Here is a 17,189-nt window from a genome sequence, read left to right as displayed (position 1 = left end):
TCATGCACCATGCTGATTTTATCATTCAAATGAAGGTTTCGGGGAAACACGGGGAAGACGTGGTTAAGCAAGGGAAAACAATCACTTGTCCAAATGTTGGGGGGGGGGGGGTGATCCAATTTTACATCTTGACAGCATTACAACAGGAAGTTTTCATTGAATTGCTGAGTAAGGAATAATCCAGAGCAGGGCATGCTGTAACAGGAAATGTTCAGTTTTCATCCTGATGTGCAATCACGAATGAATAGTAATGGGTATTTCAATCAGTTTTGTCTGTCTTTTTTGTCCTTCAGAATTTCACTCTAAACCGGTGAAGTTAGACATTAGCCTGTTGTATCGTTTAATAAAATAAATGCATAAAAATGACATACAAGAACATCTGCATACAGTGCCTTTATTAAGGAATAAGTTGCATACAACTTATCACAAAGTTAAATCCTATCATTGCAACTGCTGCTACTACTAGTACTGCTGCTGCCGCCTGTGACCTTTCCAATGGGATCATTTTATTACACAAGAAATTGGTTCAATTAATTAAAAAAAAAAAAGCACACTTTGCAGTGGTCAAATTTTGATGAAGTACAGATCTATAAAATTGACCAAGGGGTCTCGTAATTTACTAGATTCAAACATAAAGCTGTATTTTGTATCATCAATTTCTTTTGGAGCTGCTGTAGAGTCTGCATTTCATGATGATTATTCATGCTGAAAAATGTAGAAGCACAGAACAAAACCGACATTATTAAAAAAATAAATCACTGTATTCGGAGCCCAACACCCTTTTTTTCTTTTTTCTTTTTTTTTTTTGGATAGCGTGGATTTTTAGATTCATACAGAAATAATGACATATCAACACAAGGAAATCACAAAGAAAAGGTATGACTGCTCAACAATCTGAACTTTGCAGTTCAATGATATTTACTGGCTGGGTTCAAAATCAACAGGTCTTAAACTGCTAGAAACCTGGTTTCAGCTGATTTATTCTACGCGTTTAAGGAAATGGTTCCAGTTTTGATTTAAGATTACAATATTTTAAGTAGATTAGTCAGCATCTATGCTAAAAAAAAAAAAAAAAACCTGTAACGTCAGAAGGAAAACGAAACCCCACCCAGTTGAGGATTACAGATATTATTCCTAATCAGTATTCCTATATGCCTAATAAAAGCATCGTGTAAAAAGTTTACAGAATCCCAAATGTGTAATCATCTCATCTACTCAGGCAGGATTTAGGTATCGTGTTCTCTCAGTGGAAGATGGAGAGGGGGGAAAGCCAACCAACTAAAACCAGGCTGAAAATGTTAGCGAAGAGTTAGTGCTACTGTGAGAACACCTACATGAAATACTGAACTAAAAACATACAACTACTAGAATAAAGCACCTAATCTGCTCCACCACACTCAAGCACCATAGTATTCACTGTAATGTTAAAAGTGATGACTGAATGACTTTGTGTCTGTGGAAGCATGATTGAAGAAAACCTGCAAAAAAAAAAGAACAAGAGGCATCACAACACAACCAGTTAATCATTATAGATCACTCAAGGATTTCCTGCTAGGATTATGACTGCACCGTGTGGGTAAGCTTAAACAATAAGAAAAGGGAAGAAAAAAAATTAAAAATAAATCGACTACATAATATATTTCACATGATAGCATGACTACTCAATACAGAATGCTACACACGCGTCCAGAAACATCACTAGCGTTATTAACATCCACTGTAATGTATAGTCTGTGTTGTGCACACGTATGAATCGCGCACAGATGTTAGCTTAATACGCGTAGCGTGCCCGGTCGGCGTAAGGATCCCGCGGCATGTCAAACGCAGAGCTCCGAGGAAGCGAAGAGATGGGGGCGACATGCGCGCGATCATACGCGTATCCTTCCACCTCGAGAGGGAGCCTTCGAATCGGGCTCCTATCACGGCCGTAGTACGAAGAACCCGGAGCCTGAGGAGGAGCGAGGGGGTTTCGCTCATAGAGGTCGAGGCTAGACGAGGGCATGCGCTCTGTGCTTATGGCCGAGGACGCAGGGGGAGGAGGAGGGCCGGGGAGCGGGACAGCTTGTCTGTCATCAAAATAACTGCCTCCATAGGGACGCGCACGATACTTTTCGTAGTAGTCCACCACCCCGTACGGATCCCGTTCGTCGTAGGACGCTCGCCGCGCAGGGAACCCGGGCACCGCGCTGCCGTAGCTGACACTGCTGCTGTATGCCGCCTCACTGCCGTACGTCGCGCCCATGCCGTATCCCGCCGCAACACCGAAACTCATCGCACCGTTATAGCCAGTACCCGTGCTTGTGCTCGTGCCCATGCCCATGCCCCTGCCATACCCAGGACCCCCATAACCAGCACCACGGGAGAAGCTTTGCACAGGCCCATAGCTGCTGCCAAAGCTCGGATCGCCATTGAAGCCCTGTTGGAAACCGCGACCACCACCGCCACTCGCACCGAACCGGGGAGCACCATATCCCTCTGAGCCCTGGCTCTCACGGTAGGAGCCGTTCTGGTCAAGTGGGCACTCTTTGGACCAGTGGCCTTCCTGCCCACACCGATAACAACCCGTTCTCTCTCCCATTCCCGGTGCTGTACGCAGGCGGCTAGTCGAAAGCTTCACGCTCATCAGTTTGCCTTAGGAAAAAGAAAGACGGAAGACAATTTCTACGATGCTTCTCAACAAATCCTAGCCAAACAAACTTAGAATATGAGTTGTATGCATAATCAAGGTCTGGGTTAAGATCTGAATTTTGCTGAATTAACCATGCAATTTCTGAAGGAGTTTTAGAAATTACTTAATCAAATGTAATGCTCCAGTACACACCTATATGAAATACCTTAAGGTTGTGGGAAGCATGCAACTATAAACTTTTACAGATAATCTTTGATGAAAAAGGGGGCGGTTTCTTTGGCCTTAAGGGCAATACCCAGTGAAATAGGGACTTTCCATCATATAGACTCTGATATTGTGTATGTACTTACCCACCTGCTCCACACTATAAATAGTACAGAATGTTAATGTGGCAATTTAAGAACGCTTGATATTTTGGATCATAAAAAGCCCTCCATGGACAGGCAAACAATCTAGCTGTATATTCTGGTTCACCTTGAAATGCCGTGTTGTCCAGGCCTCGAATGGCCTCCATCGCATCTTCCACTCTCTCCATGTGGACGAAGGCGTAATCCTTTACTATATCACACTCAACCACCGGACCAAACTCCTCAAACTTTGCCCGCAGCTCCTGGTTGGTACAACTACTACTGATATTGCCTACATGGAGCTTGGTGGAGGCTTTGGGTTTCCCTCGGCTCATCTCCACATTCATGGCCAGACCGTTGAGCATGTAATGATGAAGGCTGCGGATGGCTTCCTCCGCCTCGGCTTTGTTCTCCATGTGGACAAAGCCGAAGTTCTTCACGATGTCACACTCCGATATTTTTCCATACTGGGAGAACAAGGACCGGAGCTCATCTGTAGTTGTGTTTGGGGAAAGGTTCCCTACGAAGATTTTGACCATTCTGGTACGCGCGTGGAAGTCACAGCTGGAGCCTGTATAGGGAAGCAAGCACAAAGTAAAATGACAGAAACACTAATAATATTTCCTAAGATCATAAAAAGGTGCTTAGATGCTTCTGGGAAAGATCTTAAATAGTCCTAACCCTCAAGAAAACCCCCCACACCACCAGTGATGTTCATCATCATCGATACCTGAAGCATTAATCATGGCGTAAAACATTATTAGACACAGAAATCGTGCTGAAATGAGTGGAAAATAAGCCACATCTAGAGACTGGGCTTTTTGTTAGAGAACAATGGAGCAACGTGAAGGCACAAACCGGAGCTAGCTTACAAGCAGAAGCAGCCAGATTCATCACATTTCCCCCAAATCAAACATAACAGTTCTGTATAAAAACAAGTCTAAGCGTCGGAAATACACTGGATTATATATAGCTACCTGATTATCTGCCTCCAATCACAGCAAATACATCAGTTAACAGCTCGCTAGGTAGCAATACAACGAGTGGAGGCTGAACTAGCTAGCCAAGCTAACATATATATATATTTATATATAGCTAAGGCGAAATCGGAGGGAACAAAATATCGCAATCTGTGTTTTATCGCCAATAACCACGTGATCAACACCTGACCGCGGTAATGAGTTATATTAGAGGAGGCAAATGGGTTGATTTAGCGCCATACCTTTGAAACAGTTTCTGAGAAATCGCCCGCCGGTCTGGGTTGAAATGGCGAGGACACACACACCGCCCATCCGTATTCCCCACACACACACACACTCTCTCACGCACGCGCGCACACACACACACTCTCTCACACTCTCTCACACACTCACACACACACACACACACACACACACACACACACACACACACACTCACCAAGAGCACGTTCATTACCATTACGATGAAACACACTTCACTAAACCTTTTGAGCACAAATTTATTTCACAACCATAAGCCATCTGTCCAGATACAACCACTGTCCACTTTAAAAGGAACACCTGCTCATCTATACAGTGATCCAACTGGTCAATCATGTGTATAAAATCATTCAGCTAAAGCACAAGAGCTTCAGGTCATGTTCAAAGATCTGAATCAAGAAAAAGTGTGATGTGAGTTTAATCCTCCTCAACTTGTCTTGTCCTTGGGGTCAATTTGACCCCAGACACTTAAACCTCCAGAATATAATTTTTATTTTTGTCAGGTCATTTCTGTTTCTTTGTTGGATACCTAAATAGCTTTAAAAATAAAACCTCAACCCACACCACCACCTCATTCTCCTAAACACCCAGAATGTCTACTACACAACTATGGAAACATGTACACATCACCATCGAATCTCACCGACTGACCTCAGATTGGACAGAAAGATCTTTTTTTTTTTTGTAATGCTTTTATTATTATTTTTTTCTTCTGAATACAGATTTTTTTTTTGTTATTTATAACATTTGCAAAGTAGTACAATTTCTGTTATCAAGTATGGTAACGTGTTTGTTCCTTGGGGCCTTGTGTAAAAGTTAGGGCGCTAAAGCAGAGGAATGTTCTTGAAGAATATAACATTCATTGTTATAGTGACCTCAATATTATCCAAAACAACTAAAGCAGATGAATGTATTTTTTTTTTTATGTTTAATATAGATAAAACAGCCTGGGCTCAAATTAACCCCAAGGAACACTGATGCTACAAAATGTGTACAGGACACTGAAAACATATTATCATGATCATTTTGTTTTCCTGGTTGTCTCTTAGGAAAAGTCATTAAATATGAAGCGAAAACAAGTCATTAAACATTGCATGAGGTCAAATTGACCCCAAGGATAATAAGAGGGTTAATCGTGGCATGGATGTTTGGCGCGAGATGGGCTGGTTTGTGTATGTCATAAACTGCTGATCTCCTGGAATTTGTACACACAACAGTCTCTAGTTTGCACAGAATGGTGCGAAAAACATTGTACAAGCAGAGGATCTGCATGCTGAAACACCTGGCTGATGAAAGAGATCAGAGAAGAAAGACCAGACCTGTCTGTGCAGACAGAGAGACTACTTTACTCTAATATTCACTCTTTACAATCATAATGAGCAGAAAAGCATCTCAGCATGCACAACACATTGAACCTTTAGGTGGATGAGCTACAACAGCATTAGACCACATCAGGTTCCACTCCTTTCAGCCAAGAACAATAATCTGAAGCTACCTTGAGCATGATGACCACAGATTCCTGTTCTTGAATGACAGGAGTGTGGTCTCCCACTGTGTCTTCTTTGTAAATGAAGGATACCTTTTGGATGATATCCACCTGAAGGTTTGATGTGTTGTGCATGCTGAGATGGTTTTTCTTTTCTCACCACAGTAGTAGAGTCCTTGTCCTGTGATCTCTCTCATGAACCTTCAGCCAGCAGACTCTCTGCTCCCAGGAAGGTTTTTCCACACCATTCTGTGTAAACTCTAGAGATCGTTGTATGTGAAATTCTGAAAGGCAAACCAGCCCGTATGGTTCCCGACACGTACGCCACGATTAAAGTCACAGAGATCACACTTTTTCCTCATTCTGATGTTTGCTGTAAACATTAACTGAAGCTCCTGATCTTTATCAGCATGATTGTGCAGTTGCCACAAGATCAGCTGAATATAAATGTCCTAATAAACCGGAGTGTGGATTCATACAGGCTCATTATTTTAATAATGTGTACATTTTAGCCATAGTACATGGCTGAAGGTTTATGGATGAAAGTTGGAAGTGCGCAGCTGTTTACGCTGTAGAATTGTGCTTCCGCTTCACACAAAGTGAGCTCCTTGAAGCCATGCTTTGTCAGTGAAGATTTGGTTGATCTTTAAGAAGGTTTTCATTTCTTATTCGCAATCACATTGTATAATGTTTGAGCAGCAGGTTTATGATGGAGTCTTCTGCAGGCCCTACTTCTTTGTAGTGTAAAAAAAGTGTCTGTCAAATGCTGTTACTGTAATGTAAAGAACCATAGGAACTTAATAAATGTGACAGCTTTAATAATGGAAGTGTTTATTTTACCTAAACCCAAATTTAAGAACAATCAGATCTAAAAAACTACACAGGTATAGCGATTAATACTGAATATCTGGTCATCCTCACAAATCTGAGTAAAAAAATGAGTATGTTGTTAATCTTTGCACTAAGCAAGTACACACATTTGTTTCTGTTCTGTGTGTAATTTCTTATTTCACTACTTCGGCAATACCGTACCATCCCAACATTCAGGAGAAAATGAACTGAATCTAGATCTAGAAATCAGCCATCTCAAACGTGTGCATCCCTGTTGACGCACTTTAATTCATTTATTTCCGGGGAAAAAACCCAAAACAAAACTCAACTAGTTTGCAGTGAGCAGCCAGGGGATCAGGAAAATGGCTAAACAAGATGGAACTGGATATAATAAGATATCAGTTAGGAAGTAGGGCTGGTGTGTTTTTGTTTTTAACCATAAAACAATCCACAGCATGTTTTTCACCATAACATCTTGGTTTATTTAAAAAAAGAAAAAAATATATATAAAAACACACTTGACTTCTTGAGGGAAATCAAATTTTATAAACATCACAGATCTTACCAAGGCGCCCATACAGAAATTATGCACACCAGCGGTCTCCAAGGTGAACTGAGCCCTGAGTGACAGCTGGTCATCACATCTCTATATTTACTCAATCTTACTTTACTCTTATGTACAGTCCTTGATCAGCACACACACTGCCACATGGCAAACTCTGCACAAGTACCAGTTTGCTGAATAAACCAGCATTGAACTGCAACGCTGCGTTCTATTACAAAATATCCTTTTGTCAATAGTCTGTACGGAACAGGATGTCTTCAAAACAAGTGTGCAAAGAGATAAGATAATCCTCTCTTTACTTTTTCCAATTCATGACTGATGTACCCTATTTTGGAACTCACTATAAATCCCAAAAAATCCAGGAAAAAAAAAAAAAAAGTCCAGAATCTTGCAGTTATTTAATCATCTCACTTGATTTGCAACCAAAGTTTCAAGCTCCCTATCTGTTTAGGTGTACATTGTGAGAGATGAACAAGCAAAGAACAGGAATGTTCGTCTTGGGTTTCATTTTCTCAATAATGCTTGAAAAAGAAAAAGAAAAAAATGCCTAAACATAGTGACATCAAGAACTGAAACAGATTGTCATCACACGACATGTAAGGCTTGCTAACTGAAACTAATAAAGTAAATATTGAAAATGAGTGAATTCGGACCCCCCAAAAACAAAGCACGCACTAAAAGTAACTAAATGGTAGATCACATCAGGTCAGAAGCAAGCAGCTATGTTTCTCAGTATGTGTTGAAAACTTCAAAATAGTGTAGAGGAAATCTGCAAAAAAAAAAACAAACAAACTGAAAAGCAAACATGCAAGAAACATTCTTACAAAGACTTGAACAAAAAAAAAAAAAAATCTTAATAAGAATTTATAATCCTCACTGGGCAATGCAGAAAAGACCATCTTTACAGCTCTAATATGTCTGATGAAGTTAAACATTCAGAAGCTGAAAGCAACTCTAAATGATAATGGGGTGCATGTCTTCTCAGTCCCGCTTCCATCAAATCCAATCCAATTGTGCCTCCAGAAATATTTCTATTGACCAGAGGAAGGTGGAAGGAATGATCGCTAAAAGAAAGTCCTGCTGTTTCAAAGCGCCTGGAAAAACAAAACAAATTTATAAGACACATTTCTCAGACCACCCGTCAGACTTTAGCTACATAACCCGAGAGAAAATCTTTCCCTTTACGACTTTAAACACTTGACGCGTTACATAATCATATTCAGTTGCTCTTAAAAACAATCAGTGTAATGTGCATCGCAATACATCCTTGCGATCAGAACAAAACCACGCTAAGTCACGTCTCCCATTCGCTCACCTTGGCATGCGCGCGGCTTAGTAATCATACCGAGCCCGGTCGGTGGGGGTGTCCCTGGACCGCGACACGCTGTACGAGCTGCTCCTTGTTACCGGGGAAAGACGCGAGCGTTCATACGAGTAGCCCTCAGAGCCGACGCCGACTCTTCGGATCGGGCTACGGTCCCGCGAGTAGTACACCGAAGCCACGGAGGACGGCGGCGGCAGAGCGCGTCGGTCGTACGGGTCGAGGCTGGAAGGAGCCAACCGCATCCTTGAGAGAGAGGAAGAAGAGAGAGGGGGAGGAGGGGGAATGGAGAGACGTCTATCCTCAAGATAGCTAGAAGCAAAAGGCCGAGCCCGATACTTTTCATAGTAATCAATGCTGTAGCGGTCACGCTCGTATGAGGTGGACCTCTCGATGGTCGGGTAGACACTCGATGGTTTGCTGAGGTACCGAGCTTCCGCAGCATACTCTCGTGAAATCCCATAGGTGGGGGTGTGGCTCACTGTCGGGATAGGGGGCAGTGTTGTGGGATAGCTCCGGGTGGGGAACGCTGCAGGGCCTCCACTGCCATAAGCAGGACCTGCTCTAGGGAAACCCCTGGCACCACGGACTCCCCCCATGTGACCGCCGCCATAGCTACCATTCTGACCACGCCTGCAGTCTTTGGACCAGTGACCGGGTTCTCCGCAGACGTAACAGCCGGTTATGTCTCCCATGCCAGGCACAGTGCGGAGGCGACTGGTGGACAGTTGTACATTTATCACCTTGCCTTATGAGAGGAAGAGAAGACACGCAAGACATTGTAAAATAAACTTTCGCTTTTGCCATCAAATCCAAGAGCATGAACAAAACCCAAAGACTCACTGTGCATGTTGCATAGTCTAATCAAGGACTAGCTGCACAAATTTACTCACGCACAGAAACGTTACATGAATGTAGAGAAAAAAAAAATCTCTAACTAATTAGTTAACAAGAGAAAGATTACACTCTGAATAGCACTGCCTTTCTTCGTGGTCTGTGAGAGTTCACCTTGAAAGGTCGCGTTGTTCAGCATATTGATGGCCTCCATGGCATCTTCCCTTTGCTCCATGTGTACGAAGGCATAGTCCTTCACAATATCGCACTCAACCACAGGGCCAAACTCCTCAAACTTGGCGCGCAGCTCCTGATTAGTGCAGGTACTGCTTATGTTGCCTACATGCAGTTTGGTGGTTCCTTTGGGCTTCCCTCGACTCATCTCCACATTAATGGCCTGCCCGTTCAGTTCGTGGTGGTGGAGTTTGCGGACTGCCTCCTCGGCCTCCTTTTGGGAATCCATGTGCACAAAGCCAAAGTTTCTCAGCACGTCGCACTCCGCAACTTTGCCATATTGTGAGAAAAGACTGCGCAGGTCTTCTTTGGTCGCACTCGAGGAAAGGTTGCCAACAAAGATCTTAACCATCTTTACTGCCGATTTATTGTTCCTGGGTAGAAAGTATAGTTGCGAAATGCACGTTATACAAGTTTCGTTGAGCGATATGGTTTAGCTAGCTTTGCTAACTTTTAACGCGAGTCTCTACTGAACTCGGAGTCATTCACCTGTCACTTTTACACCGATCACAACATATCGATGATACACGATTAATGCCAAGGGGGAGAGAGAGAGAGAGAAAAGAAAACACCACCGACTACACCTACAGCGTTTAAACGGGGTATGGAATGGCCCAGCTAAGCCAACACGATGGACAAGTTGCACTAGCTGTGTTATTAACGCCATTATGGAGTCAGTAACCTCGAGTGTTTATCCGGTCTTCAAACTCTTGCTGAATAAGAGAGTCGCGAGCCACGACGCGACTCTCTGTGAATAACCGACCATCGGTGCGTCGTTAGCAAAGCCACTAAAGTTAAAACCGCCCATTTATGTACTACAAAATAGTATGTACAGGAAAAAAAATAATAAGTCAGTCACTCGTTTGTTTATCTTTTCTCCAGTAAACTATTTAGTGTGTCTCGCGAACAAACACCGTGTTATCAAACCTGAGGCCATAAAAGTTAGCGCTAGCCTAGCTAACCAAGTTAGCTCCCCGAGAGACGTAACTAGGCAACAAGGAGGGGAAAAAAGAAAAAAAAGGGGGGGGAACCAGTACAAAATATCTTCTATGTATTTATGAAATCTTCTATGAAATACTTTTTTTTAATGAAGACACACATTGGTTTCAAACATCCACCTCTTACCGTAGGAAAAACCCACTACGAAAGCAACCGCCAAATGAATATATCACGAAATGGCGTCGACGGGAAGTGCACGGAGCACTTCCGCCAAAGGACACGCCCCCCAAAATACGGCTTTCAAGTGTTAAAAAAATCGATGAAAATCAAAACAACTTTTTTGTTTGTTTTGAAGCTGTTGTATTACGAGATTGATCATTTGTCATTTCAACTATGGGGAGAGATTTTTTATTTATTTATTTTTTTTTTAAAGTTTATTTTAATTGAATTGAAACAGTCCTGTTGTCAGGGCGACCCTGATGACGCAGTTATTGCCCTGAATAAACATCAACTCATTTCTCTTGCTATTTATTTACTTTGCCAGAATTGTAAACAAAATATTAATATTCCTATTACTTTTGTTTCATTAACCCACTGGAATACCAGAAACATTCATTCATTATTAAAAATATAAATCTGTCTTGCATTCATTCACAACTTGTAGTGGAAGGATGATGGGAGGGGAAAAAACACAGTACAACTTTTACTGAAATTATTTTTTTTATTGTAAAATTTCATGAATTGAAGCTCGTCTGAAAAATATCATTCCAAAAAGTACGTAACCAGCATACATTTATCAAAACAGTTCTAAAAGAAACATTTACAAACGTTCACAGATCCCTACACCTAAGTAACAATCTCATCATTATTATTATTATTAATAATAATGGAGGGCATAACCTGGAAGGAAAATCTACCCCTTGGCACTACCCTGTACTAGACAATATACAGCCATGAGGAAGTGTAACCTGAACAGCCAGCTTTTCTAGTTTTGGTAAGGTTCACAAGAATCTAAAATCACTCCCTCAAACAGTACTATAATAAGAATTATAAAACCATGCTTAGTTTTTAAACCCATTACTAGGCAGCTAAAACCCACCCTGTGAAAGAACTACCCTAATTTATATTTCCTGTGAACTCCCCGTATATAACAGCCTTATTGCTTTTCTCTCCTTCCTCTTATAACTTAAAGACATGCAAGATCATTAAAAAACACACCACAATCAACTTACCTGAGTTTGGATCAGTCAACATTCAAGCCTTTTAAGGGCTGCTTGTGTTTTAAAAGTGCTTAAACTTTGTCATTGACCACACTTCAAGGCTTACAGCACTCAGAAGAGAGAGTTAGACATGGCTGTTAGGCATGAGGAAACAGGGGGTTTAGCGTTAGAGGGGGATACGAAGGGCACAATTTAATAGCGAGTTTCGCTCAACAAGGCGTCATAAAATGAAATTGCCATTTCCACTGCATTCCCAACAGACAGCTAAGCAGGGAGGTGTTGCATTTCTCACGCACGCTCACGTGACGCATTTAACCTTCAAACTGACACACTGAATTATTTAATTTATGCTTAAAAGAGGAAGACAAAAACAAAACGACGCATTAGAGTCAGACTTTTTATTTTAAAAAAGAAACGATCCCTAAAAGAGTACATCATCGTATTAGAGGGGATGCCATTCTGACTAAATTTCAATCTAAAAGGAAAAACCTCAACTGAACAGTAGTCGCAGTTATTGCTGATCTATTAAAAATGTTTAGATCGCAAGGCGCACGTGTGTACCCATTAATTCTAAAGACGTGGCACTTGTTCAAACGTTGTTACAGGGTTGAACAAAAGAGGGAAGGGGTTCAAATAAAACAAAATGTTTTGATCTCACAGAAAGGGGAAAAAAAAAAAGTCACAAAATTGTACACAAGTTTGAACAAACAGCTTTAAGAGTTATCGGCTTGACAAGATCTAAAACTTTTAGCTTGTCCGTTTGATGCCTTCAGTCCAATACCCTAATGAACTCTATACAGTAAAAAAAACAAGCCGAACAGAATGAGCAAATTATTACACTTTAACCAAGAGGACGAAACTGAATCGGGTAAAATCATTAAGTTTAAAGCGTGAAGTCCGCACTAGAACTCTTCTGATAAGCGAGGCGCAGGCAAACGAAACGCGCTCCGTCAGACGAGGGGCGAATCGCATCATGTGCACCTGGAGACAACGACGACGATCTTGTCGAATAAATTACACCTGAAAAGAGAGCAAACCACATAAGTCAAGTGCCTGAGAGAACCATTTATGATACTGCACTGATCAAGTCCACTGTGTTTTAATTATATATACAATGTTGGCTTTTCGCAAATTTATTTTACCTTTACGCGTCTTAACTAGACCACACGGTCAGTTCATTTAAGCCTTAGCATTAAATCACATTAGCTGATACAGCCGCATATTAAGCATTCCCCCTCACGTTACGCATCATTCAACAGCGCGCAACGCAAGTTTAAGTGAAAGACTGGATCGTGCTCTAGGAAAACACTTTTAAGCCCCTTAGGCCTCACCTTGGGTACACAAGTGCAGAGATTCACTTTAGTATGTATAGCGCGCAGGTGGTGGCGGAGGCACCCTGTCACTGTAGGGGTCCCTGGAACGAGGCGCATTGTACATTGGGTTCCGAGACATGGAAAGAGGGGAGAGACGGGAGCGCTCATATGAATAGCCATTTCCAGCAGGCGCTGGAGGGGCTGGCGGTGCCCTTCCAATGGGACTACGATCGCGGTAAAACGAAGACGGTGGGGGTGGGAGAGGGCGTCGATCGTAGGGGTCGAGACTGGAAGGGGGTATGCGTTCTCTCATCATGCCTGAAGGGGGCGGCGGGGGTGGTGGAATGCCGCCCATACGGCGATCCTCAAATGAGGACATGCCGTACGGACGAGCTCGATATTTCTCATAATAATCCACTACCCCATTGCCATCACGGTCACCACCATAGCCACCCCCAGGAAAGGGGGGCCGTCTGGGTGGAGGTGGAGGAGGGGCAGGGGGGTAACCAGGAGGGCCAAAGCGGCCTCTGCCAAAACCAGGCGGGCATGGCTGCGGGTGGTCACCAGGGAAACGGGGTGGCCAATAGCCCCCTCTTTCAGGAGGACCGTAACCATCCTCGTCTCCTCGCGGACGGCTTTTAGAGAGTTGGACGTGAATCCTCTTGCCTGAGAAATAAAGAAATCGGGTTATTACAAAAATAAAATCAATGAAACATCGAATTGAGCCTCATCGCATGTACACCTGAACTCAATACAAACTCATGCTGAGAATTACCTTGGAAGTCAGAGTTGTCCAAACCCTTAATGGCATCCATGGCCTCATCAGAGTTGTTCATGTGTATAAACGCAAAGTTTTTTATAATCGAACACTCTGTTACTGTTCCATACTCTTCAAACAGAGCCCTGAGCTCATCCTCAGCACCCTTCTCCACATTGGCCACATGCAGCTTCACCGGGCCCTGGTTTTTGCCGTGACTGGCCTCGACGTTAATGGGGGTGCCGTGCAGCTTGTATAAATGAAGGCTGCGTATGGCCTTCGTGGCATTCTTGCGATCGTCCATATGAACGAAGGCAAAGTTCTTGATGATGGCACACTCTGTGACTGTGCCATACTGCGCAAACAGGGATTTGATTTCATCGCTCTCTGCCTGAGGAGGCAGATTCCCTACGAAGATCTTCACCATTGTTTGGGTGAGCAGAAGGCAGAGCCTGAAACACACTGTAGCAAACAGACAAAAGGGTTGATTAGACAAAAAGCGTTCTTAACTTTTTAAGAGAAAACGGGCGAAGCAAGATCTCCCTGTAGTTACATTACAAACACGACAAATCAATTAGAAAATGTAGGACTTCATGGTAGAGCTGAAGTTCATCAAGAGGCAGCTAAGAGGAGCACTAGGCCTCTAATTCTACTTCCTCTTTGAATATACATGACTCACCCCGCCAGTAAGCTCCTTATACGCATGCTAGTGCACAAATATCTATTAACAAATCATAGTAAAGCACATTAAAATACATTTTCCGGGCTTAATCCGACATGGTGCAGGATTACCGCCAGCTCCTAGAGCTTCCTTCTTCACTTGGCTAGCTTGCTAATGCTAAGGACACCATTTCATTATTTAAAAAAAAAACAAACCTGCGACTGCGCATTATAATCGTGCAAGAACGATGCAGAAAGAAAGCATGGAACATTACAACTTAGATTTTATATCCTGACGATTAAAAAATATCGTGAGTTTCGTTTCGTCACACGGTCAGTAGCGTACAATGAATGGCGGAAAGGCGCGCGCGAGGCAGCAAACTTAAAATGGCGCCGGCTTTAGCGTGGTGGCTAACAGAGAAGCCGAGGTTGTGTCAGATTGTTACAACAAAAAAACAACGAGAAGCTTGCTTTTGGAATATAATCAATGCGGATTTCTAGTATACTAAAGCTACACTACTTTTAAGCTTCGTTTCCCTGAATGGAGATTTAGCACTAGGTTGAAATAACTGTCAGGAATCCTGCAGACGCAGCGATATCGAAAGTTACCCAGCGAACTGAGGCTCAAAACAAACTTAGAGAGACGAAATATTCTCATAAACCTCACGGCTCTTCGGGAAAATATCACCATTTTAAAATTACCAAGAAAACCCCTAGTATGATTATTGTTATTAACAACAACAATTACTGACGATATAAGACTTAAAAACAACTTACCACTTCCCCCACACCACAATGAGAGGAAACAGGAACAGTTGTCCTCTTAAAACTGCTGGGTTTTGCCCCGCCCCATCACACGCTCAGCCAATCAGCGTGAGCTGTGCATACTTGCGTACTACATAGATGATTTAAATAGTACGTATCGCAGGCCGTAGCGTACTATTTAGCACAGAAGTATCTGTTCTTTTGGGCTTTACTTGAATATACCACAAGGATGCGCTCCATCCAGGTAATTTACATGAGATTTAAATATCAACACAAGGCTTAAATGTTTATGTTTACAGTGTGTCCAGGGAACACAGGTCTAGGGAAATAATGATTGAATTGTTTAATCTTTTTTAAGCGATAAGTTCATACTCTCTTATCTCTCTTTTTATCTATTATTCTCTTACACTATATCCTATATCTTACACTCCTCCAAATCATTGAATTCAGGTGTTGTTTTTCAGGGGTTGGGCTTGGCCCCTTAGTTCCAGTGAAAGGAACTCTTAATGCTTCAGCATACCAAGACATTTTGGACAATTTCATGACCCCTTCCTGTACCAGCATGACTGCGCACCAGTACACAAAGCAATGTCTATAAAGACATGGATGAGAGAGTTTGTTGTAAAGTCCTGACCTCAACCTGATAGAACACGTTTGGGATGAATTAGAGCGGAGACTGCGAGCCAGGCCTTCTCGTCCAGCATCAGTGCCTGACCTCACAAAAGCGTAAATGTGGAATGGTCAAAAATTCCCATAAACACACTCCTAAACCTTGTGGAAAGCCTTCCCAGAAGAGCTGAAGTTGTTAAAGTTACAAAGGGCGGGCCAACTCTATATTAAATTCAAGTGGATGTAAAGTCAGTCTGTCCCAGTTATTGTTTGCAATCTCCACTCTAATTCATCCCAAAGGTGTTCTATAGGGTTGAGGTCAGGACTCTGTGCAGGCCAGTCAAGTTCCTCCACACCAAACTCGCTCATCCATGTCTTTATGGACCTTGATTTGATGTCCATGGTCTGTCTGACATGAGCAAAGACAAAAGAACAAGAGTCTCAAAAGACTATCGAAAATCAGATCATATATGCTTGGTATTAAAGGTCCATTTACTTAAACTGTATGTGTAGCAAAACATGTAACAATTGATTAACACAATGTCTCATTGCGGCTCGAAATATATGGAGAGTCTATGCAGGAGGGAAGGGTTCAGCTGGAGAGAGATAAGCTGATGGTGTGAGAACGACTGATTAAGAAGTGTGAACTGTGAGAGAGGAAGTTGGGGTGGGGTGATTTCCGGTTAATTTACACTTGTATAAACTACAAGTCAATGATAAGGAAATGCTGTAACCTATTCCATATTGATCAAAATTGTGTAAGCTTAAGTCACCACCCCTTGTTTTATGGAAAGTCTTCCATCTAAATCAATCCATAAAAATATAACAATCATTTCCAGGAAAACAGAAATATATTAACTTCCTGGAGAACATTTTAAATATAATAATTAACAGGTTGTAAACGCTGACAAAAGTAATCAGCCGACAAACCATATTTGGTAACTTAATTACACCACACACTGCTTCCGCAAAGCCAACAGCATTGTGGATGACCCCACACTCCACTCACACACACTCTGACCCTCCTGCCATCTGGAAAGAGGTACAGAAGCATTCGAGCCCTCACAACAAGACTGTGCAACAGGTTGTTCCCTCAAGCCATCAGGCTCCTCAACATCCAGAAGTGAAACTGTATGAACTCTTACACACACACACACACACACACACACACACACTCATCTTTGTGAACTGACTGTGTCAACTGTGTGAGATTCAACACATACATATGTAAGTCCACTCACACTATAAATGTTTACATTTTGTATTTGCACTAATTCAACAGCTGCTACTTTTGCAAACTTCATACTGTCACCTACTGCTGCAGCCTGGATATACACTATATTGCCAAAAGTATTCGCTCACCTGCCTTGACTCGCATATGAACTTAAGTGACATCCCATTCCTAATCCATAGGGTTCAATATGACGTCGGTCCACCC

At 42.4% G+C, this 17,189-nt stretch overlaps 3 protein-coding genes across 8 annotated transcripts; all 3 read right to left on the bottom strand.

Annotated features, from left to right (window-relative positions):
• Positions 1-374: 374 nt before the first annotated feature.
• On the bottom strand, positions 375-4,343 carry rbm4.1 (RNA binding motif protein 4.1). 4 transcript variants are annotated; one of them, XM_058396082.1, is made up of 3 exons: positions 4,199-4,343; positions 3,104-3,547; positions 375-2,631 (listed from the first exon to the last, which is right to left on the bottom strand). In XM_058396082.1, exons 1-3 carry the CDS (start codon positions 4,266-4,268, stop codon positions 1,772-1,774), a joined length of 1,374 nt encoding a protein of 457 aa, XP_058252065.1. In that variant the 5' UTR covers positions 4,269-4,343; the 3' UTR covers positions 375-1,771. The 4 variants fall into 4 exon arrangements, with proteins under 4 accessions (XP_058252065.1, XP_058252067.1, XP_058252068.1 ...); XM_058396084.1 differs by having other exon boundaries at positions 375-1,478; XM_058396085.1 differs by having other exon boundaries at positions 375-705.
• A 2,569-nt stretch (positions 4,344-6,912) lies between these two features.
• Positions 6,913-10,705, bottom strand: rbm4.2 (RNA binding motif protein 4.2). 3 transcript variants are annotated; one of them, XM_058396086.1, is made up of 4 exons: positions 10,614-10,705; positions 9,429-9,862; positions 8,415-9,168; positions 7,859-8,193 (listed from the first exon to the last, which is right to left on the bottom strand). In XM_058396086.1, the coding sequence occupies exons 2-3, from the start codon at positions 9,838-9,840 to the stop codon at positions 8,432-8,434; spliced, it is 1,149 nt and encodes a 382-aa protein (XP_058252069.1). In that variant the 5' UTR covers positions 9,841-9,862; positions 10,614-10,705; the 3' UTR covers positions 7,859-8,193; positions 8,415-8,431. The 3 variants fall into 3 exon arrangements, 2 of the variants coding, with proteins under 2 accessions (XP_058252069.1, XP_058252070.1); XR_009205118.1 differs by lacking the exons at positions 8,415-9,168; positions 10,614-10,705 and having other exon boundaries at positions 6,913-7,868; positions 7,977-8,193; positions 9,429-10,607; XM_058396087.1 differs by lacking the exons at positions 8,415-9,168; positions 10,614-10,705 and having other exon boundaries at positions 9,429-10,607.
• A 1,325-nt stretch (positions 10,706-12,030) lies between these two features.
• Positions 12,031-15,211, bottom strand: rbm4.3 (RNA binding motif protein 4.3). The gene is given in 5 exon segments (XM_058396088.1): positions 12,031-12,667; positions 12,979-13,167; positions 13,169-13,626; positions 13,736-14,179; positions 15,155-15,211. Coding segments are annotated over 4 exon segments (1,062 nt in total). The 5' UTR covers positions 14,145-14,179; positions 15,155-15,211; the 3' UTR covers positions 12,031-12,661.
• Positions 15,212-17,189: the final 1,978 nt, after the last annotated feature.

This window comes from Hemibagrus wyckioides, linkage group LG07, assembly GCF_019097595.1.
Source record: "Hemibagrus wyckioides isolate EC202008001 linkage group LG07, SWU_Hwy_1.0, whole genome shotgun sequence".
In the NCBI taxonomy this organism is placed as follows: domain Eukaryota; kingdom Metazoa; phylum Chordata; class Actinopteri; order Siluriformes; family Bagridae; genus Hemibagrus; species Hemibagrus wyckioides.
This window is presented reverse-complemented; position numbering and strand designations above follow the sequence as displayed.

Bases quoted from the DNA above. Each gene is read 5' to 3' on its own strand.
- rbm4.1 (XM_058396082.1), bottom strand. From the start codon at position 4,268: ATGGGCGGTGTGTGTGTCCTCGCCATTTCAACCCAGACCGGCGGGCGA. The intron at 3,548-4,198 runs GTATGGCGCTAA...TTCCCTATACAG, and splicing joins TCTCAGAAACTGTTTCAAAG to GCTCCAGCTGTGACTTCCAC. The intron at 2,632-3,103 runs GTGAACCAGAAT...CTTTTTCCTAAG, and splicing joins GGACAACACGGCATTTCAAG to GCAAACTGATGAGCGTGAAG.
- rbm4.2 (XM_058396086.1), bottom strand. From the start codon at position 9,840: ATGGTTAAGATCTTTGTTGGCAACCTTTCCTCGAGTGCGACCAAAGAA. The intron at 9,169-9,428 runs GTGAACTCTCAC...TCCTCTCATAAG, and splicing joins GAACAACGCGACCTTTCAAG to GCAAGGTGATAAATGTACAA.